At 31.8% G+C, this 24,414-nt stretch overlaps 3 protein-coding genes across 4 annotated transcripts in view; 1 reads left to right on the top strand and 2 right to left on the bottom strand.

Annotated features, from left to right (window-relative positions):
* Positions 1-18,258, top strand: LOC149736717 (glycerol kinase-like). Its single transcript, XM_089876378.1, has 15 exons — positions 1-327; positions 388-461; positions 894-1,000; positions 1,358-1,435; positions 1,503-1,582; positions 1,909-2,046; positions 2,468-2,647; positions 3,029-3,064; positions 3,496-3,568; positions 3,627-3,745; positions 4,034-4,112; positions 4,747-4,928; positions 5,587-5,725; positions 6,108-6,245; positions 6,584-18,258. Exons 1-15 carry the CDS (start codon positions 268-270, stop codon positions 6,778-6,780), a joined length of 1,680 nt encoding a protein of 559 aa, XP_089732504.1. The 5' UTR covers positions 1-267; the 3' UTR covers positions 6,781-18,258.
* Positions 8,327-16,387, bottom strand: LOC149736718 (phospholipid-transporting ATPase ID-like). Its single transcript, XM_089876346.1, has 32 exons — positions 16,264-16,387; positions 16,134-16,192; positions 15,736-15,849; positions 15,581-15,679; positions 15,329-15,390; positions 15,110-15,182; positions 14,975-15,045; positions 14,665-14,747; positions 14,276-14,464; positions 14,119-14,177; positions 13,864-13,938; positions 13,686-13,807; positions 13,520-13,628; positions 13,308-13,451; positions 13,055-13,220; positions 12,734-12,850; positions 12,566-12,652; positions 12,407-12,510; positions 12,285-12,354; positions 12,004-12,134; positions 11,718-11,882; positions 11,518-11,607; positions 11,351-11,443; positions 10,951-11,134; positions 10,541-10,622; positions 10,340-10,481; positions 10,188-10,271; positions 9,876-9,967; positions 9,638-9,791; positions 9,210-9,348; positions 8,670-8,800; positions 8,327-8,466 (listed from the first exon to the last, which is right to left on the bottom strand). The coding sequence occupies exons 1-32, from the start codon at positions 16,298-16,300 to the stop codon at positions 8,362-8,364; spliced, it is 3,432 nt and encodes a 1,143-aa protein (XP_089732472.1). The 5' UTR covers positions 16,301-16,387; the 3' UTR covers positions 8,327-8,361.
* The window catches only part of LOC149736719 (phospholipid-transporting ATPase ID-like), a 16,777-nt gene continuing 8,737 nt past the window's right edge, over positions 16,375-24,414 (bottom strand). Inside the window, exons 20-32 of one of the 2 annotated variants that reach the window (XM_089876343.1) lie at positions 24,097-24,227; positions 23,684-23,848; positions 23,094-23,186; positions 22,614-22,715; positions 21,935-22,118; positions 21,348-21,429; positions 21,024-21,165; positions 20,115-20,198; positions 19,404-19,495; positions 19,130-19,283; positions 18,583-18,718; positions 18,127-18,257; positions 16,375-17,839 (exon numbers count right to left, since the gene is read on the bottom strand). In XM_089876343.1, the coding sequence (XP_089732469.1) occupies positions 17,507-17,839; positions 18,127-18,257; positions 18,583-18,718; positions 19,130-19,283; positions 19,404-19,495; positions 20,115-20,198; positions 21,024-21,165; positions 21,348-21,429; positions 21,935-22,118; positions 22,614-22,715; positions 23,094-23,186; positions 23,684-23,848; positions 24,097-24,227 (1,829 nt within the window). In that variant the 3' untranslated portion in view covers positions 16,375-17,506. Of the gene's footprint in view, positions 17,840-18,126; positions 18,258-18,582; positions 18,719-19,129; positions 19,284-19,403; positions 19,496-20,114; positions 20,199-20,703; positions 20,788-21,023; positions 21,166-21,347; positions 21,430-21,934; positions 22,119-22,613; positions 22,716-23,093; positions 23,187-23,683; positions 23,849-24,096; positions 24,228-24,414 lie in introns of both variants that reach the window. The other variant, XM_089876344.1, reaches the window with a different exon arrangement.

Raw genomic sequence — 24,414 nt, forward strand, 5'->3', positions numbered from 1 at the left:
CCATGCAGACTGTAAACATGAAAATGAGGTCAGCGCAGTTAAAACATTAAGCGACCCTTGTTTGAATTGCCGTATATGAGCTCATGCGTAACTGAGCGATTCTTCTGAAAGCTTAGTAGCATAGATACGCGTATAGCGTCGGTTGGTGTTGGCAGGCGGATCGTTGTTTATCTAAATCTTAACGCAAGAACGTCTACGTGGGATCTTCTCATACTATTGTGTTATCCGAAAGAACAGCAACGGCATTGAATTGAACGTATAACAGCAATGGATGATCTGCAGTATGTAGGTGCTGTTGATCAAGGCACAAGCAGCACGAGATTTCTGGTAAGGAATGTGAAAACAGAAATAAATATGTATATAATATTTATATAAACGAATGTGCAGGTATTCAGTGCTAAAACAGCGGAGCTAATCGCGTACCACCAAGTTGAAGTTACCCAGCTATTTCCCAATGAAGGGTAAGATAGCTGATATTAACATTTAGATTGTGGGTATTGTATGTATTTTATTGCTGTATGTAATCTTACATTGGATTATAGCTTACACAAAATTTGTAATTATTTATTTAACAATATGTTTTTTTTATGGAAAACTCTGTAAAAATTTTACATGCTTTTCCTTGGTGTGGCAGAAAAAAAATGGCAGTCGTATAACATGGGTCTTCTGTTCTGTTTCATACACCCCATGCCTGCTTACAAGATACCACATATGTTACTTTGTTGGTGAAAAGTTCCACAAATGACCAATGTTGGAGCAAATGTCATTAAGTGTCTTGCCCAAGGACACATATGCCCACAATGATAGCAGGGACGAGCCTTGAACCTGTATGGGTAGCCGGTAGGCCTATTCAAATTACTGTACCAACCAATTAAACCACAAAATTTTCCCAGATGGGTGGAGGAAGATCCTATGGAAATATTGAACACAGTTTATGAATGTATTGATAAAACTGTACAAGGTTTAAATCGTTTGAATATTCCTGTCAGCTCAATCAAAGGTTAGTCTGTCTTTTGTTATTTTAAAATTTACTGATCGCCCACTAGTTTCCTTTTGGTATGTTGCCTACACATTTATATTAAAATAATAAATTTTTTATATAGTTATTTGCCGAACTTTTGACCAGGAAATTTTGAAATTAAATAGTTGAATATTTTTTTTTATTTTTTTTAATCTTTGTGGGTAAGGTCATTGTCAAGGACCTGGGATTTGGCCACATTTGGCTCATTACCCCAACACTGGGAAGCCCATTTAGGTCTTTTATTTTTAGTATGAAAGTTTGATAAAAGAAATAAGCCATTTTTTTGTGACTTACTCTTTAAGTTTTAGTTCGATTTTTCAATGGTTTTCATTGTAGCTATTGGAATAACCAATCAACGAGAGACAACCGTTGTGTGGGACAAATACACAGGGCAACCGTTACATCATGCAATAGGTAGGCTGTATTGTTAACTAAATTAGTTCAAACCTTGTGAAATTACGAACTAACCTTGTTGCTTTAGTTTGGTGTGATAACCGCACACAATCCACGGTGGATAAACTCGTTTCCAAAACTCCGAACAAAAGCCAAGATTATCTCAGAGTAAGAATTGTTTTTATAGAAGCAAATGTTCTTTGTGTTTATATATTTTGTTGAAGTGTTTGCATGGTATTGTAAAATCCCAATTGAAACCAATGATTTGGTAATATATATATAATATAAGATGTTTTTTACCATGGGCTGTATATTATAGTGCATTTATTTCGTCCCATTTAAAATGCTGTAATAAACCTATAAATTGAATACCATAAACCATAAAACCAGTATATATAAAAAAAGTCGTAAAAATGGCAAATTGATAATAATGTGGCCAATAACAATTCTTAATGTAGTTAAAACTTATCAATAACTCTAATACCTTATTCCAGCAATATTGTGGGCTTCCCATCAGCACATATTTCTCAGCAGTAAAGTTGAGATGGTTGCTTGATAATCGACCAGATGTAAGGAGAGCTGTTGATGAGGGAAGGGCATTGTTTGGAACTGTAGATTCATGGCTACTGTGGGTAAGATACTAAGATATAGATTATAGGTTACAGATAGCATTTTATGCGGATAAATTTAAATTATTTTGGGGCGAAAAAAATTAGGCGAAAACAAATAATACACCAACAACTTTATTTTTATAGTTTTGTACTTAACATTTATTTATTTTTTGTTTATATATATTTGTTATTCCGGCAATATCTGTCTATGTCATCTGACTACTTATGGGTGTTCCCTGTATGCAAGTTTAGATTAATAAGGCAAACACTTAAATATACATTGTAGGTACTTTACAGAAACAGATACTGAGATACCTACAAAATTTTGTCACTATTCTGTGGCTTTAGTCATTTCAATACTAAAATTATGCCAATTAAGTAAAACCCATAATACCTTAAAATTTTGCCGGAACTATAAAAGATTTTTTAAAATGTTTTGCAGAATATGACTGGAGGAGCAAAGAGCGGAGGAAAACACATCACTGACATCACAAATGCCTCTCGTACCATGCTCTGTAACATCCGGACACAAAAGTGGGATGCAGAGTTACTGGAATTCTTTGACATCCCTGCTTCAGTGTTGCCAGAGATTAGAAGTAGTGCTGAACATTATGGTGACTTGGTAAGGCAACACTGTGTTTGTTGTATTTATATGAGATTTGGGTATATGAGGTTTCGGGTCATGCCACAGTGGTTAAGTGATTGAATAGTAACAGAAAGATACAGGGTTCGATGCTATTGATACCGATAATGCGTATAAGTTCTTTGGCAAGACACGTAACGGACATTGCTCAAAGTTAAACCCAGTGGTCAATAATGTTTTTTTCTAAGCACTTTAGATGTTGGGGTAATGGGCCAACTGTGGCCTAAATCTCAGGACTGATGACAATCCAGTAGAAACTTACCCATGTAGTATCGAATTTTAATTTTAGAGTTTCACTGATTTTGATCAAGTTTTACCAAAAAAAAAAAAATTTTATTGTGTTTTTTTTTTAAATTTCAGACGGAGGGTTCATTAAAGGGAATACCACTCTGTGGGGTAAGCATAAAATATCCGTGATTGACGTTTATGGGGGTTGTGTGGAAGATGTTGCCACTAAATAGGTGGCAGGGGGGTGGCAAGTCCACCTAGGAATTTTCTCCAATGCCCTAATCTGTAAGCAACCAATAAATTAAAGTTTGTTTCCTGCTTACCCCGAATTTTTGAGGTTTTAGCATCTATAGAAAAAATATTTAAAAAAAATATTACTTTGGAAGTGAACAAACTATTATGAAATAATATACTTAATTTATCTCTTTGAAAACGAAAGCGAGGATCATGTTATTAAAACAACAAAGCGAAGGGCGAAAGTAGTATATCGCAAAAGTGGTGAAATAATTTTTTTTCACCAATAATATGGATTTGTCTGTTACTGCATAAAATAAACATTGGCTGGGCCTACTTAAAATTCTAATATATTCCAATTCCAGTGCTTAGGTGACCAGCATGCAGCATTAGTTGGACAAACATGTTTTAAATCCGGTGATGCTAAAAATACATACGGTAAATATTATTACCCATTTTGATACTGTTTGTAATTTGTAATTGGTGTTTTCTTCAGGTACTGGCTGTTTTTTACTGCAGAATACGGGAACAAAACCTGTTATGTCCCGACATGGCTTGCTTACCACTGTAGGTTATAAACTAGGCAAGAATGAACCAACAATTTACGCATTAGAGGTAAAGTTTATTCTTTAAAAAAAGTTTGTGGTATTTTTTAACGTTTAATTGTTATATGGCTGAAATAAAACATATATAATATTAAAAGCAAGACTTATCCAGGAATTCATAAAGATAGGTCTAACTCTCTTTTAAAACATTTTTTAGGCAACGCTAGAATACCAGACGTTCAGCACATTGAAGCACATTTTTTTTAAGCTGAATTTTTTACAAAAGGGGGGAGGGGGGGTGGTTCGGACCCCCTAATTCCCCCCTTAATACACCCCTGAAAAAATGATTGTTTTCTAGGGATCTGTAGCTGTAGCAGGTGGGTTGGTACGATGGCTTCGAGACAACTTGGGAATTATTAAAGAAAGTTCTGATATTGGTATGTGGGTCCAAAGTCTTATGTGTAATGTTTATTTAGTAAAGGCGTTGCCTTTTCTTGCCTATTTAGTAACATTTACACTGATGAAGAAGATCCGAATGGGACGTTAAAACGTTGGTCTTAATTAAATGTCAGAAAAGCCATTTTAAAGGAAAAATGGATTCTCTAGGGTTTTAACTAAAGTTTTAATTAAAAATTGTTTTCATTAGATAATGCAACATATTCCGAGTTTTTGTTAGTTAATACACCCATAATATAACTGGTACCAATTGTATAAGTTTTACCAATATTATTTAGTTGCATGATTTTCTATGTAAGCCAGTGACTTTGGCCCATAATTTTAATAAAGTTATATTTTCCTATGGATCGTGACAGTATTTAGCAAACCTGCCGGTAACATGGAGGCTACCAAGGTTGCTACCATAGTTGGCATTTGTGTCATTTGGCAAGACACTTTACAGAAATTGCTCCAACCCAATGGTCACTTATGGGTATGTTAATTGCCAGCTGTACATAAAAAACAGTCACTCACAACGGGCACAAGGTGTTTGAAACAACACCTGTGTTATAACGACGGTCATTTTCCTGCCACGTGAGTTTAAAACAAGTTACATTCATATCATTTTTGTTTTAGAGGAGCTGGCAAAGCAAGTGAATGGATCCGGTGATGTTGTTTTCGTTCCTGCATTCTCCGGACTTTATGCTCCTCACTGGAGGACTGATGCAAGAGGAACAGTATGTGGGATCACACAATGGACGACCAAGGCACATATCGCGTATGCTACTTTGGAGGCCGTTTGTTATCAAACTAGAGAAGTAAGATGTTTTGTAATGAAATTTTTACCAAGTTTTCGTGTTTTTTTATTCGGTGTTAGTGCTTGTGTTCGAATGCTATTTTTTAATGATCTCTAATGCTATCACAAAGTAGAATACTGACAGTGTATAAGAATTCTTGATTGAAAAGTTAATTCGAGTTTAAATATAAGAATGTAACTGTATCACATTTTAAAATTCAATCATACTTTGCAGTTTTTTTTGTTTATTTAGTTTTCAATGTAATTATGTTCTTTAAACTGTCTGGAAAAAGTCATAAACCATATAACATCTACAGTGCTGGTACCTAATTAAATGTGTATTATTGCATTAATCATGGTAGCTTTTTAAAACATCCTTTTTATATTTAAATATCTTGAGAAAGTAATTATTCAAGTGCGTCATGCAGGACTTGGCTGCAATCATAGGCGTCAAAACTCAGGTTTAAGGTAGACAGATCTACTGTCGTACCGTTTCTGCACTGCATTAATCAGTGAACGTAATACACCAAAAAGTTCTGCCTGTTTCATAAAAATTCAGACTTAAATTTTCATCTTTTTCGCCAAATTTATGCTTTTTGGCGACTATATCTGCAAGACTGCAACAACAATTACTTAGTTTCAACAAAAATTATTTCTTGTTTTTTACATTTTTATGATAGATAATTGAAGCAATGAAACAAGATGCACTGGATGCTGATACTGAGGAACATTCATCTTCAACATTACAAGTAGATGGTGGAATGACAAATAATAATCTACTGATGCAACTGCAAGCTGATATCCTTGGCTGTACAGTCAGTAAGTCACAAAACATGTCTTTAGACAGGACCCAAAATTAAAGAAAAAATGTTACTTTCTTACGTTTATTTATTTTAAATTTTAAACAATTTACCCTGTAGCTTCTAAATATGTAAGCATTGTAGAAGCTCATTTTTTTAATAAAACTTAAATTTTAGTCTATAAAATGAAAAATTGCAGTTTTAACAATAACATAGTTTCTTTGTAAACGTTAATTATAGTCTGTAAAATCACAAAATACAATTTTCCATAAAAATAACACAATATGTTTGTTTTTGAAAAGTAGATGCTTTGTTATTTAATTTTACAGTTTATTGCAGTTTATAAAAAATAATTTGAAACAAATTTTCATAACTAATACTACATGCGCTACTTTTTACAGTGAAACCATCCATGCCTGAAACAACAGCATTAGGAGCAGCCATGGCAGCAGGAAAGGCGTGTGGTATTTGGAATCTTAACCCTGATGAACTTACCAATGTAACTTTTGAGAAGTTCCACCCCAGTGTGCATGAACATGGTAAGTACAATAGATTAAAAAGAGTTTTATAATGGGTTGTAGTTTTTGTGTGTGTTGCCTGTTGGTAATATAAAAAGTGTCTTAAGTTTTGTTATACAATACTTTCTATATTTGTTTGTTAGCTGCTTTTATATCAAATAGATTTTTTGTGTTTATCAAAATAATTGATTTTTATTCTGTGTGCTTTGGAAATTTGACTAGCTAACTTCTGGACAGTTTTTGTAAACAAACCTATGGTTAATTGCACGCATTGTAATCAAGATATGCCAGGTTCGCTGTTTAATGTTGCTACATCCTGTGTGTGTATTATTGGTTACTAATTTTTTCCGAATTTTCAGAAATTTCAAAAAGATATAAATTGTGGAAAATGGGTGTTGAGAAATCCAAGGGCTGGCACTTTGGGAGTGGTGGCAATGCCACCAGTAATGCACAAGTTACCGACCACAATGCAGAAAAAGGAAAATCCATGTTTTCTGGCACCATGTTTCTAATATCATCATTTGCTTTACTTGTATTGGCCCAAATGTCAGACTAATTTCAATTTTAACATTTTTTATTATAATTTTCATAAAAAAATGTTCTGGGCAGCATATATATTAGGTTACTTACCTCAGAAATTAATGTTGTTATATTAACACTTAGCCATACTGCAAAGTTTAACATAAATCATTTGCATTTCAGAAGCTCTATATAGAAAATCAGCATGGTTACTGAAAAATGCATTTCATTAACACAATTTGATTGTGTAACTGCCATGCAATTTTTAATTTTATTAGATCATTAATTTAGATAAACGTTATGCAATTTTGTATGGTTATACATTAATTATACTAATCTACACGTAACAACTTTACCCTTACCTGTGCAAAAGATAATTCACACTTTTAAATAAGATTAAAATTAAAAATCTTATTTAATTTTAAATAGGATACATTTTTAGTCCAAAATAATCTTTTTGAAAAAACCTAAGTTTTGTAGTCTTCCGTAATGTGATGCAATTGGTAGATTTAAACAGCTAATGTAAAATATAAAATCATAATAATCATTCAAGCTTTATGTTAAGCTGTTTCCACCAAAACTCGGTTTATGTTAAGCTGTTTCCATATAACCCTACTTTGCATTTTAATGTGTGATTTCATACACCTCGTGCTCTATTGTGGCAATTATTTTGCGGTCAATTTGGACAACTAACTTTGGAACAACCCAACGTCATGTCAGGAAAAGGCGATTGTGTCCACCATTAGGAATCACAAGTGAATTGCTTGATGTAAAGATGCATAGTCAGCCTGTGTTTATTTGGTTCTTGTAAGCGGTACAGAGATAGAAAGCACGTCAGCAGTTATTTTAACAGTTAAAATATAATTTCTGTTTTATAATATCAAATCTAAGAATTAATGTGGAGTAAATTAGCATATTGACTGGTTTTCAGTGTAGTGTGATTTAACAGGTTACTTTATGTTGGAGATTAATACTAGCAGGGATCAGCTTAGTTTACAGAATAGTAGTGTCTGCTTATACCTATGAATCTACAGAACCATTACTACATTTATAATACAATATGACTGGATGGCAGACAAAGTATTTGCAGTTTTGGATTTCCTAGACCTGGAACGTAAAAAAAGGTGGCTTATTAGTTCAAGGAGAGAAAACTGGAAACCCAAAGAAAGTATCTTGAGTATTGTTTTTCAATGTTACTTTAACATTAAAAAAATTTTACTAAGATACCGTCTCTTCAGTATGCTATTGTATTTTGATAAGCCCTATCTCATGGAAGTTTCATTTCTGTTTGGACATTTTGTCTCTGACACCATAATTCTCTGCCTATAGGTTTTTGTTTCTGCCTCGCATACATTATTGTTTAAAAGAAATTTGATTGTATTAAAAATGATTTAGTGCAATCAATACCATTATACATAACAGCAACCACTTTTAAGTACGACCATAATAAATTGTAATCAAGAACACTTACGGCACTTGTTAAAACAAAACAGTATGACGTGCTTCAATAAATTAACTTGAGGGTGTTGTTCGCTATACATATTCAGTAAACTAAACAAACTGTACAGCTACGAAAGTGCAATTGATGATATTTCTAATTGGATATTGCACAACAGATTTAAAATGGGGTTTGTTGAGATTCTGATCTCGGCTTTTTAATGGAACCGTAATTTCCGTTCCGTGAGTCCATAGTAAACAGCTTCTTATGGTCCATTTGTTGTACCTAAAAAAAGTCACAATGCAATCGCAAATTGTTTAACAAAGTGTAGCGACCACGCTTATTTTCTTCTAAGTAAATGTAAATATGTTTTTAACTGTAAGCGTGTTTTAACAACTGTTGTTTTATCGCTATATCTTTACAAACGTAATTGAAGAGACAAATAAAGTTAATATATTATTATTATTATAACAACACAATGATATTACCTTTTGAGCATAGGTTGGCCAGAAGGCACACAACACAACACGAAGAAAGATAACAGGTAGAATGCATGTGACCGTCAATAGCAACACCAAAAACCATAATGATGGCTCAGAATAAGCTGTTCTTGTAGAACCTGTATAATTGTATTTTTGTTAATTGTTTTACAAACCACCAAACATACATATAATAGCCAACAATTATAGTTTAATATTAGTGTAATGAACTACAACATTTAAATTTGAAATTAAATTGTGGTACGATTTAATATTACAGTCAGCGGCATATCGAGGAATTTAAAAAAGGGGAGGGGGGGTATGCAAACTTTTGCTTAGAAAAAGGACGCGTATAAAATGTAACATGCTTGATAAAAAAATACCGTGACTAACATAAACAATAGTGCACATAATAGGAAATGCATCAATAATATAACTGCTTTACTATTTTTTAAGAGGAGGTGTCCTAAATTTATAAAAAAATAACTTTTTTATTTATTTAAAAATATTATTCAAAGGAAACTACAGAAGTCATGCTTTTTAACTTACCAGCAAATGGGAACTGGGATGTAATCAGATTGTACAAGCCGTCACTGCACAAAACAAACTGAAATGGGAACAAAGCAAGAAGGCTACCCCAAGTGAAGTAATGGTTTAATATTGTCCAATACTGAGTGTCTATTGCAACCTGTAAAGCATGGTGTAATTGTAAACACTTTGATTAAATTCCAAAAACTTCCAATACAGATAAGTGGTTGCCATAAACACGGTAAACTACAGATCCATTGGCGAGATTTTTGTTTGTTTTTTTAAATAAAAATATAAAACAACTTTTTCAGGACTTTAAAATATTAATAAGTGCATTTTTCTAAAAAAATAATGAATTTTGGTAGTAAGAATATTAAGTATGATAAAGTTTTACAAAAGTGCTGAAAAAAGTACTAAAAAGCCAACTGGTTTAAGCCTTCAAAACTGACCTGAAATGAAACTACGGAAATCATAACTGTAGCTAATGTAGTTGCAACAAACTGATGATCAGCAGTATCCATGCCATTCCAGCCAACACTCTGGTATAATGCTCCATAAGTAATAAAGAATGTTGCAATGCTTACAAGAAGCCCTTTTATAGAGCTGAAAAAATGTTGTAGTAAATCAGAGCACGTACATAAACATGTATGTAATTGAATGTTTTTAGTGTTATAACTAAATATTTACCTTCTAATAAATCTTGCCCAATTAAACAGTTCGTTGTTCTGACCGGACAAATAAAGTTTCGGAAATCTGACACAGATCTGGTCATTCAGATCCTGAATAAAATGCAGTTTAGAATTTATGTAACACATTTTGTCAGTGTTTAGTATTGTTAGTTGCATATACCTTAATGATCAAAATGTAGGTGAAAAACTAACAACTAGATCTATTACCACAAAATATGGGCTAAAATATATATATACATGGACAAAATGTAGGTGAAAAACTGACAATTGGATCTAATGGCACAAAATATGCGTTATATTATTTTCATACCTGGTCTAATATTGCAAGGAAAATTACAGGCAGTGCCGTGTAGACTGTATTGTAAAGTGTGACGTACCAATCGTCGTAAACTGACTGTAAGAAAACAATACGTTAATGATTTACCTGGTATTGATGGTATAACATATGTCAGAGCTGCTTACCTGCGCTGTGTACCCATTGAAAAATGCATACCAGAATTGCACAAGAGTAAAAGCAAAGTTTTTATAAAAGAAGTAGTTTAGAAATTTGCATATTCTCATATACGACCATCGACCGTGTACCAGTAGTAACCTCTCTAAATATCTAGAATGCAAAAATATAATGAAAACTTTAAACTTTTAAGGTTTATGTGTTTTACATACCTAAATTGTCCAAACGCAAAATCAGCCGAAAGAACAGCCTGAGTTCCTTCTTCTCCACTAATTCCCACTCCTATATGGGCAGCTGAAATATACATGTTGAAATAAGTGCTATGCAAACGATTAAAGTTAACACAACTATTATTTATCTCATTGAGATTAAAAATGAGATTAAAGATTAAAACTAAATATAATAAAAAGGAATATATATGCTAAGAGTAAAACTGCTATATCAAATAAAAAGCAACGTTACGAAATCAGAATACAGTAAACTCACAGTGAATTGTAGGTAACTTAGACAAATTAAGATTTATTGTCAGAAAAGCGGTGATGATAGGATTTGTGTTAAGTTACCACTGTAATTTTTCTGAAGATATCAACATAACTTTAGTTTTTCTAGTTAAACTTCTTACCTTTAATCATACTAACATCATTTGCACCATCTCCGATAGCCAATGTCACTGCTTTCTTGTTTTTCTTGACCAGTTCCACCACCCTGGCCTTCTGTATAGGTGTAGCCCTACAGCAGATCACTGCTGAACAATGCGTAGCAAGCTCAAGGAATTTGTGTTTTAAATCTTCATGTAATGCATGTACCTGTAAATACGTGCACAAATCTAACTGAAACTAGAACTGATATAATTTTAAATAAAGAAACATCCTATAACAATGTTTTATTTATATCGTGGTCCTTCAGTACTTTTTATCCAACTTCAAACACAAGTTTTTGTGTAATGTTGGCAATTTTTTTAATCTTTACTTTCATTCTTATGGAGTTTAGTCGTCTTGAAATGTTCATCCACATAACCTTACCAAACTATGGCCATTAATAACTAAGCCGTTGGTTCCAAACACTTTGTTAGTTTCGGCAGAAATCTGATTTTCTCGAACTGGAACAGTTTGCTCCTGTAAAACAATTTAGTAAACCATATCAAAGCATTTTTAGCAGCTAGCAAAGCGTTTCACTTAGCAATATGTACTTGACCAAGTTGTTCATTATCAACGAATGAAGGATTCGTTACCCCAAGCGAATGTATCTTCTTTAAAGCATTCTCGATCTCATTTTCAACCTGAAATAACAATTTTCTATATACCACTGAATCACTATACAGAAATGTACAGATAGATTACTAAAATATACAACACAAACTTCAGGAAAATACTTTGCTATGCATCCTACCTCTTCTTCTTCGTGTTTTGATATTACAAATACATTTTTCATCTCCTCAGTAAGCATGTTGCATGAGTACCCAATGTTAACAGCAGTCTCCTGCTTATCACCAGTCAGAACCCAAATCTTAATGTTGGCATTGGACAAGTTTGCTATCGTCTCTGGTACACCATCCTACAATTCCATACAACACAATTATTTTGTAATTCAAATCATAAACAAAAATTATTTTCTGTAGCCTGACTTCAAAAAGTACCGATCCATTACATATTATTTTGTAATGAATTCAAGGTACCTGTAACTTGTCTTCAATAGCAGTCGCACCAAGCAAATCCAAGTCTCTTTCTATCTCCTCATACACAGCAGAAAGTTTATCTTCTCTGTCTTCCAATGCTGTGCTTGCTTTAAAGTGAGCGTCCTTCCATACTGAGAGCAATGCAAAGAAACGTGAAAGATTTTTTAAAACGACCCGAAAAGCACATTAACTATAAATAATTTTTTCCTAGTAGCTTTGTAAAATAAAGTGATCAAATACAAAATTTAACATTAAATCTATGAACCACAACATGCACTGACCATCATATTCTTCTGCACTGATTTCTTTTTTTGCCAAACATAAAGTTCTCAGGCCAGCTCTTGCAAAGCTCTATAATGAAAGCTAAAGTTACATTGTTTAATATGCAAAACATACATCTTACATCCAAATGCCTCTCAGTTTTTGAAATCAAATTCTGGTCACAATTATGAGAAAGTCTTTGCAAGATGGCAGAGTCAGCACCTTTGCAGTACAACACCAATTTATCTGAAATATAATCTATGTAAACCAAACTGATGAAGTTGTATGAAATATTACTTACCATCTGTGTTTGTTACAATAACAGACATTCGCTTTCGAACATTGTCAAAATCTAACATTGCCATGATTTTATATTCCACAGGCTTTCCTAAACGAAAACAGAACTTTTACAAAAACGTTATAAATGAATCATAACTAATTAAAGCAGTGTAGCCAAGACCAGGCTTACCCATTTCAATTATAGTGAGAGAGTCATATTTTTTTGATTTATAGACAAATCCAAAATTTCTGGCAGCCGACACAAGAGCTGCTTCATCTGGTGATTGTGCCCGATATAACAAGCTGTCTAAAAGGAAAAAGTTTTTAGTTATTTGTAATTTTTTTACACTTGTAAAATTGACTTTTTAAGCAAGTGACACGCTGCCAAACAGTAATAAACTAAAAGTTTAATAAGCATCATATAGCATGAAAGTAGAAGATATTTTTAAATATGTTAAAGACGTTGCAAAAATTCACACCATATTTTATTCAGCATATTGTGTGTAGTTACCAGTATCAGTTTCTTCAATCATTACAGAATGGCAAATAGAGAGAAGTCGGAAAAACTCTTCACATGATTTGTGACCAGATGTGATTTTTTTCACAAGTGACTGATCATGAAATCTGAATGTTGGTTCGGCATAATCGTTGTATGATAAATCCACAGTGGGCAAAGTCTAAAGAAAGTAAATATGGTAAAAATACCCTACAGAAAACAATTTTACAAAGTTATTAGAATCAGTTAAAATTAGCTGTTTATTTACCTCATCATCCATTACCATCATGCCATCACTATTAAAAATATCCCCATATCGTTTTCCCGCAATTGAACATTTATTAAATTTCATGACATTTTGAGTCAGAGTACCAGTTTTGTCAGAAAATATGTATTCCACTTGACCAAGTTCCTAAAGGATAAAAAACACAAAATTAATTGTTGATTTGCTGAAAATAAGTAATATGTTTCCTAGTTTACCTCATTTAAAGTCGTAGTTCTTGCAATTGCTGGTAAATTTTTCTTTCGATAATACATTAAACGGTCCCAGTCAATAAAATAGCTTTGTGTAAGACGAATGAATTCCACGCTAAAGGTAATTAAGCATATAAATGTTCAGTTCTTTACATTATTTTTATTTACCCACCTTACATACAGAGAGATAGGCACCAGTGTATTAAGACTGATAATGTACGACCAGAACATTAAGAATCCAGACATTGTCGGATCTTGAGAAAAAGATTCCCAAGGCAAATAATCTTGGAACTTCTGCTTATTGAAATTTAATTTAATACTAATTAACACTAACATAGAACAAAACTTACGACACCAATATCAGATTCCCATACGCTGTTAAGTATTGCACACAATGTGGCAAGTGAGAAAAGAGCAGCAAATATCTGTAAAGGGAAGACATGTGAATATATTCTTATGGAAATACTGTATATTTATTTAGTAAATACAAGCATGAGAAAAAAATAAAAAAGGATACAATAACTTACAAACGTATATAATAAATAACACTTGTTTGGTTAACTGACTATGAACACTGTATATATATACATAGTAAAAATACGCACCAGCCAAACCAACTTGTTCATAAACCTTTCGATACGGGTTCTCTTTAAAATTCTTCTACCTAAAACACATATTGTGAAAACTTACACCATCTATAACTTTTATTAGGTGAAAATTCAATTTTTGCTAAAATGGACAATTAACACTGCAATACATTACCTGTATTCTGCATCAACTTTGTGTCTGAACCGGTAAAAATAACCAGACCAAAGCACCAGTCAGTGTTCCTTAGATTGCACCCCCTGAGTAAGATTTTCTCATTATCTATGGGGATGGTTTCGTTATTTAATTCCAGATTTCCAGTAAATTTGTGGAGTAGGTTGTTTGGTGCTTCACACTCTATTTTGCCTATAAAACACAAGGTTAATTAAGTTGGGCGTTTAGTTGGTCATTTTTTGTAGTTGTATATGTTGTTGTTATACAAGTTTGAAAGCTTGAAAAAGAATAGGTAATCCCAAACATATTTTTTCATTTTTTAGGAAATCTTTAACTTAAATTTTGAATTCTTACATTAATGTTTAAATTGGAACACACTGGTTTAAACTAACCTTTGAAATTAGAAAGCGAATTGAGATCATCTCTCAGTCCCCCGGTTTCTGTTAGAGCTTGTCGAACTTTTAGATTTGTTTCTCTGAAATGCAATATTAGATTTAAATAAAGTAATTGTAGTGTGATTACTATAGTGTCTCAACATGTGATCAGGTTTAAACCTTGTCAACCTGTGTGTTGAGGTAATATACCAACTTTAGGTCCAAGTTTTAGGTTTTCTGGCATGCAACATTTTTAGGACCTCGTCCATAGAGTAAACTTCATAACAATAAAATTCATAACATACTGACAGAGTAAGGACCAACTTACCCATCCAGCTCAGCAGTTTCAATATAAACAATATTGTGTTCTCCACTGCTTGACAGTAACAGAACATCAGCCTTCATTAAAACAGTGTGTTACTTAACAGTATCGTTGAAATTTTAATATCATAAAATAACTTACTGGTAAATGTTCATTGTTTCGTATCTGTATAATATCGCCAACATGTAAATTTGACCAGTGTTCTTTTACCACTCTGTAGATATAGTTTAGTTTTTATTAGATTTCATTTACATTATTTTTTTAACCCTAAAAAAATTGGAAAACTGTGACAATACTGAACAGGATAGGTTTATACCAGTGTGATTCATAATATAAATTGTTTTAAAACAAATAACTTACTTTCCATTTTTTAAAACTTGGGACTTTCTGTTGTTGATGGAGTTATCACTCTGGTGGCGATGCTGAAATTATGTCATATTTTAGTTTCTAAAATGTTGTAATTCCTTCCATCAAGATAATTGTAAAAGGCAAGAAGCATATTTTTGCATTGTTACATGGTTAAAAACCATTTCGCTTTGCTAAATTTAAAAGCTACTACTTTCAATTCAATCATCGGACTACAGGTATTTACTAAAATAATAAAGTACTCACAAAATCGTCAACTGCATCTTTTACAGCTGTGATCGCCAACACAATGAGTATAGGTATCAATGTCGTCACAGGATTAAATGACGAGACTGCAGGAATGAACTGAAATTGACAGTTTACAGGTAAACACATCATGAGTTTACAATTTATATACTTACAGTCAATACAAGTAAAAAAATGAAATAAACGTTGACGACTCTATGAAATTGCTCCCAAAGATTTATAAAGAGAAAGTTGTACCATGTGTAATGAGATGTCTTGATTCCATTATCCTAAAACAGAAATATAAATTTGAATACCAATACAATTTTACTCATCATGTTTTTAACTGATATTTAACATTTTTGCTTGAGCTGTTTTATCGCAATTTTGTTTTTATCGACTGTCGTTTGCTGGTAACTCCTTATTCTTTGTCGTTTTAATTATTTGGATTTTTGCTACTATATTCAAAGAGATAAATAAAAGTTAGGGTATGGCTTATGGTGTACAAATCTACACCCATGTTGTAACCCAACACAGAAAAATAAGTGAACATTATTACTTAGGTACAACTTACCACATATTTAAATGCAGAATTATATTCATGATCATTTGCTATAAGTTTCCTTTGTTCCTCTGTAAGAACATATGCATATTTAAAAAAAAACTTCACAAGCTTTTGTAAAAATACTGTAAAGATTTTTTACCTATTTGCTGGTTTTTGAAGCAATTCCAAGACCTCATTGGTGGAAAATATTTGTGACAAAGTAAAAAAAACAACAGAAAAAGTTTACTCTGCTCGACAAATAATCCAATAATTGTTTAGCTGATTTTATTGACGGATTAGACAAGTGCATACATTTTTGGCATAAATAAGGTTCATAAGATATATCACATATAGTTAGATTATACAATACAACTGATAGGAGATAGCTACTTGAAATTACATCGAGAAAAACAGAGTTATATTCACACTTACAACCTTCCTAAACTTGCTTAGATAGATTAGTACACCATACTACGTATAATAGTTCATTTCTAATAAGATATGCAACTCTATGGAACAAAGTTTGAAACTTGGCTGAAGCTTACAATGTACATTGTCATAGTCTGCTTTTAAAGGACCACAAGCAAGGCAGGCATATGTATATAGGTGGGTCAGCTTATTGCTTGTTTAGAGTTAATAATTAACTAGGTTTTTTACCATCTCGTGAGGTTGGGATAAATTATTACGACACTGTTTACTTACAATAGATGTGATTAACGCTTTGTAGTTAAATGTACTTAACTTGTTAATTTCCACTTGAGGTAAAGGCTTTATATGTTAGGGGTTAAGTGTTCATTTTTTAGAAATGTTACATTAAACGAAAATGCGAAAAAAAATTAAAAACGTTTTTTGAATATTAGAATTGATTGTTGCTTGGAATTAAATAGCGTTTAGTACATACATTGTGCTCATTCAACACACAAAGTGCAATTACAGGATTAAACAAAACAGCAATAGGAAAAAAAGGTAACATTTGATTTTACGATTGTTATTCATTATTTGCCTTTGAATGAAGACACATTTTGAAACTTGTTAAGTCATGTATAAGGTAGTACATGGAACAGGATGGTTACACTGGAAATATTTAAAGGGCCTAAAATTCTATGAGAAAGTGGTTTTTAACCTGTTTTTGATGTAGCTGTTTTAGATACAAGTCATCCTATCAAAAAGTTATGAAGGGATAATGTATTACTGGAATTGACAGCCTGGGCAAACACCACTGCTCAGTTCAACGCATTTATCATTTGAGTTTAGTGTTAGTCTGAACTGAAAGACACATGCGATAGTGCAAAGAGAGACAGATTTAAAAGGCCAATCCCTACAACTGTTATGATTCAGACCATCAAACCACTAAAAAATAAGGCCACTGTACATAATAAGCATTATTGATAAGAACGTGTTTATCATACTGGGAGTTGTCTGTAGAGTTCAGTGTTTGTAGAAACTCCATTGGTGGGTGGAGGTTGGGAAGATGACTGAGGAGGAGAAGTCTCTTCTGGTTTGCTCCTCCCCGGTTGAGGATGGTAGCTTTTCCTCCGCATGCTCATCCTCCCAGTAGTGATGAGATCCCCGAATCCTCGTTCGTGGGAAAACGCGTACCCGGATCTTGGTCTTGATCCTCGTCTCTGTAGTTGGAAGGTGGATCGGATCTTCTCGGTGATCGCGTGAAGACTCTCAGCAGCCTTCATCTTCCTCTGTCGAGATTTCTTTTCCTCGTCAAGTTGCAACTTCATGATCTATAAGGGAAAAATAAAAATGCTTAAAAATTAACCAAGTAACATTAAAAAGTAATAGGTAGTGAGAAATGCGGGGGAATGGGCGAACTCAGGCCTAAACTTTATGGCCTATGACAAGCATTGAAAAATAGTCCTTTTTCTGCATCGTTATATGTAGTTTAGCAAAACAAACAAATTTAAAAAAAAATGAGCACCATTAAAAGCAAATATAAAAAACACAGAGAGTTCACAGAGAGACAAGAATGTGAAAATTGCCTTGGTAGATCGAAAAACATTAATTTTCTCACCTTCTCTGTGTAAGTTGGCCATAGTATGGTACATAACACTCTGCTTGCAAGTACTGGTAGTATACAAATGGCGCACACAAGGAACATGGTAAACCATAGGGATGCAAGTTGGTAGGAATTTCTTGCAACTCCTGTGGGTAGGGTAGGGTATTAATTATAACATATGTTGAAAAAAAATTGTATATTTTTTCAAATTTTTCTAATTACAGATATAGTAGGTTGGGGTGGCTTTTTATTCTGTATTAATCTTCCAATTTCGTGGTACATGGGAGAATATTTACAGAATTATATGACTTCAAACGAGCGCTGTTGGTTGTTAAAAACACAATGGTATCCACCTACAGTAATATATATATATTCTTAAATTGCTTTGTAAAAATACGGAAAAATATGACTTTCAAAATTCATCCTTTAAAAAAATGTTTTTTTGTGAAGATTCAATTGATTGTAACTTACCAATAAACTGAAATGTTGTTGAAAGTTGGAATAGTCCGTCACTGTACATTGCAAATGTAAGGAGGAAGTAGATAAATATGCTTCCCCATGTAAAGAAATGATTGACAGGTGTCCAATATGAAGTGTCTAAGGCAACCTGTGGTGAAAAAGATTGAACTGAAAATAGAAATCTTAATTTAATTTGAAGATATATTTTTAGTAATTTGTAATGAACAAACATATCCAAAAGTATGGGGGGAGGACCAATTTTTAACCTACTCTGGCCCTAATATTTTTTATTTTATTGGGTAGATCAAAGGCCCTGAATAAATGCCACTGAAAAAATTGCCCTTACAGCTTATTCGCAAACATTTACACTTGTTGCAATCTAATTACCCCTGCAACTAGAATAAAAATGCTGTTTGTCAAAAAAAAAAATTGCACATTTTTTTTTAAGTTGCACATTTTTTTTAAAGTAGTTATTTTATGACAAGAAAACAAAGAGTCATACTAACAGTTTTCAAACCAATTTATTGCAGAAAACTGTGAGAACTTTCACAAAACTCACCTGCAGTGTTACCACTATTATTAAGCATGTTGATATGACAGTAGAGACAGTTTGTAAATTTGTCATATCGGCACCACTGGGAGACATGCCTTCTGCAAATGCTCCGTAGGGAACAAAGAAAAGAACAAGACTTGTCAGAATGCCGCGTATTATACTGTAAAAAATTTAAGGTAACAAACTGTACCTTACCTCTGAAATGTTTTAGTTACTTTGCTATATTTTTAAAAACAATTTTTAAATTATAGACCAAAAGGCAACATTGAAATCTTTTTACCTTTTGAAGAAAATCTTGACATTAAAAAGTTCATTTTTCTGCCCGGGTAAATAGAGTTTTGGAAACTTGATGCAGTATTTGTCGTTCAAATCCTTCAAGTTTGATAAAATTTTTTTTTAAATATAAACTTTTTTTGAAAAAACGGTTGTAAAAAAATTGGGTGTGAAAATATCTTTTTCAATAATAATACATGAAAAAAACTAAGCAAGGTAAACACTTGCATAAAGGCTTACATAAAGGCTATATAGTGATTCTGAAAGGTTGTTTGTCCTTGGGGCTTAGAAGTTTAAAGACAAAAATCAGAGCTGGGTCCAAAAATGTTGAGCACAAATTGTATTTATATAAAATTTTCTAAATAGTTGTTGGACTTATGTGAACAGGATAGGAATGATTTTTATGAAAGGTATCACAACATTGGACAGACATTTAATTAATGAGTTGAATTCATGCACTTAAATTTATTCAATGTTAAGTATGTATGTGGATTTTATATGGAAACTTGATAGTAAATCATTTTTTTTTATTTTAAGTGTTTTTATACTTAGGCAAAATTATTTTTTTTAAATATTAATTTATTAAAAAAAACACAATTATTTCACATTTAATTTAAAAAAATGTTACATTTAATTAAAAAATTTTTTTTTTTCATTTAAAAATTAAAATAGAAAAAAAATTACATTTACTTCAAAAAAAATTTTGTTGCTACCGTACCTGGTCAAAAATGGCAAGCATAAATATTGGCATAGATGTGTAGACGATGTTGTAGAGTGTCACAAACAAATCATCATATGCTGACTGTCACAATGTAAGGATAAGTTGGTTTGAAATGCTACCAGTTATAACAGTTATACAAGCAAATGAGATTTCTAAATGATTGAACTAGGAAACAAATCTGTGCTTCTCAATTTTTGGTAACAACCCAAAATTGGAATAATTTTTTAGGGGGGTCACTAAATTAGTGAATATGAGTTAATACAGTGTCTAACTGTTACTCTGATATTTAAATCACTTTTTGTCTATGTTTACAAAAGTTTCACATTTTAGCCTCGAAAATTGGTTAGCCAAGTTTTTGCCAATACATTATATATAATATTTGGGTCGTGTTGCAAAAAGGTTGAAAAGCACTTGCCAAAACACACAACATATATCCAAAGTCATTGTACTAACATGATGGTCAATAGACTTTGGCTGTACAAATGACATTTTGTATGAAAAAAGACAGATTTTGTGAGACAAACATGAAGTGCTATATGAGGTACTACAGCATGATGTGTAGCTTGGGTGAGTTTTGTGCTGATACCTGATAGAAGACTGCTATGCACATCACTGGTAGTGAGGTATATGCTACATTGTACAAGCCTACGAATTGGCTGTCGTATATTGTCTGTTGGTTGGTTATTGTCAATAGATTACGATGTGTCTTTTATATAGATTTTTTAATGTTGCAAAGCAACATTAAATCTAAAAGCACTGTATAGCAATTTTATAAAAAAATGCCATTTTTTGCTAATTTTGTTAAAAAAACATTATTTCTGAAATATAATGCCTAAAAATTTCACATTTGTGGGATTTTCTGCAAATTTTAACTTTAAATATAAATTGTTGGGTATGTAATCTCACCTGAGCAGTTAGACCGTTAAAGAAACCAAACCAAAAGTGTACAAGGGTGAAGGCAAAGTTTTTGTAGAAAAAATAACCGAAAAATTTGCACATTCTCATGTAAGACCAGCGACCATGCACAAGAAGTAACCTCTCGAGGTACCTAAGTCATGTGCGGAAAATTGTTAATACATAAATTTTTTATTAATAAAAAAAGCTTTGCCTAAAAAAAACATTAAAAAAAAAATAATAAAAAAGTTTATTAAAATCTAAGAAAAAATATTAATAATTTGTTTGTAATTATAAAAATATGAAATAGTTTTTTTTAATCAATTAAATTGATACCTGAATTGGCCAAACGCAAAGTCAGCAGACAAGACAGCTTGTGTGCCTTCTTCACCGCTTATACCAACACCAATGTGAGCAGCTGTGATGTAGATACTTGTTAAACTAACCCAGTTATATTTGCTAATATAATGTATTGAAAGTTAGACATATGTTCTGATAACTTTCATACATTAGGCTTACATGACGACTTTGTAAATATTATGTACAACATAAATACAAGATTATAATAACATGTTTCGTAAATTCCCTAAACAAAATGTAAATTCTAACATATTCACACAAATATGCCTTAAAACAAAACACAAAAGAATGCATAACAAAAACTTTTTACAAAATTTTACTTTTTTTAAATATCAACACTTTTATGTAGTTTAATCCTTTGATTTTAACCAAATAAGTATTATTTTTTATTCAATTCATAAACTATACAAATAGCGTAAGTTATCCAAGCTACATTATATCCCCACTTTTAAGATATCAATATATCATGAGTGTGTGTAAAGATGATAGTTGTTTTAGGTAAACACCATAATGTGGCTGCAGATATCAACATAACTTAAGTTTCTTAGAGTTAAACTTCTCACCTTTAATCATACTAACATCATTTGCACCATCTCCGATAGCTAGTGTCACCGCTTTCTTGTTTTTCTTGACCAGTTCCACCACCTTAGCTTTTTGTAACGGAGTAACTCTACAGCAGATCACGGAAGTGCATAGAGAAGCCAGGTCAAGGAATTTCAACTCGAGTTCTTCATTTAATGCGTGAACCTGTTAGAAAAATGGTTTTCAATTTAAAATATGAATATTGAAAAAATGTGCTAAGAAAAAACGTTTGACAGTGTTAAAAAGTTCAAAAAAAGTAAAAATAATTTATATTTTTTTTGGGTGGGGGCCGGGGGGGGTAAAGGTATATGAATTGAATAATTACATAGGAAAATTTTTATTTGGATTTAAACCTATAGGGCCTAAATAATTTTTACATCACTTGACACATACCATCATACGCTTAAAATGTTTATTTGGCAGCAAACAACTAGGTTAATATCATAACATTTTTTTTATTTATTTTATTTATCTCTTCGAAAAAGATAGCGAAGATCATGTTATTCAAAGAACAAAGACAAGAAAACCAATAGCAAAACAGTTGTTAAAATACGCCATGGACAAAAAGTGTGGAAAAGGGTATCAGTTAAAAAGCGTGGCTGTTGCACTCAAAATAAAACCCAATTCTTATTTTTTTCTCTGAAAATCGGAATGACTTACCAGACTATGCCCATTGATAACCAGACCAAATTTATTGTCTTGATCAGATTGAAACACAACGGCTCTTCCATTCGCTACTTTACTTGTATGGACAACTACATTCTAGTGAGAAAAATATTATTTAATATATAAGTTAAGTTAATAAAAGCAAAACAAATTCTTAAATGGAAATATCAAAAAAATCGATTCAAAAATAATTTGACTAAATAAATACGTTACAAAAACAAATGCAAAACATTATTGAATCTCAAAATGGGCATTTTATTTTACTAAGTGATAAAATGTGATACAGTCAAATTTGTCCATTTAAACTCTAATTTTTTTTTGTTGGATAATTCAATAGGCCTATTACAGTTCGAAAAAAGTTCAATTATTTATAAGGTAACCAATAAATCCATTAGTGGCCGAGTTGGTTTAACGACTTTATTTAAATGCTAAAATTATCATATAATATATGAACCACAATTCATATGATTTTACCGGGAAAGTGGCATCATCCCGTGATGACATTGGTGATGCGTGAGATCTTTCATTCTCAATGTCATCATACGCTTGTTTGATTTCAGCAGCAACCTGGGATTTCAATATGGTTTATTTTATTAATGTACATTAAATTAAAAACATAAAAACATATAGGTATGTTTTTGTTTATATATATATATAATAAATCTAGGAAAATATGTTTGTTTTATTAAATGTATCTAAATTAAAAATATATATGTTCGATTGTACGTTATTTATATATATATATTATAAATCTATCGTATTAAATTTAAATCCAAGAAAATATAATAAAAATTGATTTCAATATAAAATTCTTTTTAAATCACCACATATGACTTCTTACTATATGATGGAAAATTGAAGAAAAATAAGTTTTGCTTATCAACTAAATTTAGACAAACATTTCACTTTTTGCTAAACAATGTATAGTTTTAATATACTTCATTCATTTAAAACTAAATATGTAAATAATTTTTTCAAAATGAACACATTTTTAGCATTATTAATTCAGATTTCTAAAAAAATAGATATGAGATGTAATCTAAAACTATAAACAATAAACGCACCTCATCAAATGTGTAACCAGATATTACAAATACATTTTTCATCTCCTCAGTAAGCATGTTGCATGAGTACCCAATGTTAACAGCAGTTTCCTGCTTATCACCAGTCAGAACCCAAATCTTAATGTTGGCATTGGACAAGTTTGCTATCGTCTCTGGTACACCATCCTACAAGAACACAATAATTTATTATTTTTATTCATAAAAAAAGGGAAAATAAAGAATAGTGAATACCATTTATTTTACTTTAATTTTTTTTTTACTGACTAGAATCAAAAATGCTAAAAAATGCAAACATTATACAATTCTTATAGATATTAAAAGATGCTTCTTTATTTCAGGGAACAATGTATTTATTACCTAATAGTCTCTTAGTATAACTGTATTTAATATTCCATAAACAAACATATATATACCTGTAACTTGTCTTCAATAGCAGTCGCACCAATCAAATCCAAGTCTCTTTCTATCTCCTCATATACAGCAGAAAGTTTATCTTCTCTGTCTTCCAATGCTGTGCTTGCTTTAAAGTGAGCGTCCTTCCATACTGAAGGTAATGCATATAGGAAATAATTGTAAAAAATGCTAATATACATTCGTATACATTCTAAATGTGGTATAATTCTTAATGTATGTATCTATTTTTTGAAACTTTTGCATCTATTATGCAGTAATAAAGTGAGCTTTCTTCTATCCTGAAAGTAATGCAAAGAAATGTGAAATTAGTTTTTTGA

Source organism: Ciona robusta, chromosome 4, assembly GCF_009617815.1.
Source record: "Ciona robusta chromosome 4, ASM961781v2".
NCBI classification, from domain to species: domain Eukaryota; kingdom Metazoa; phylum Chordata; class Ascidiacea; order Phlebobranchia; family Cionidae; genus Ciona; species Ciona robusta.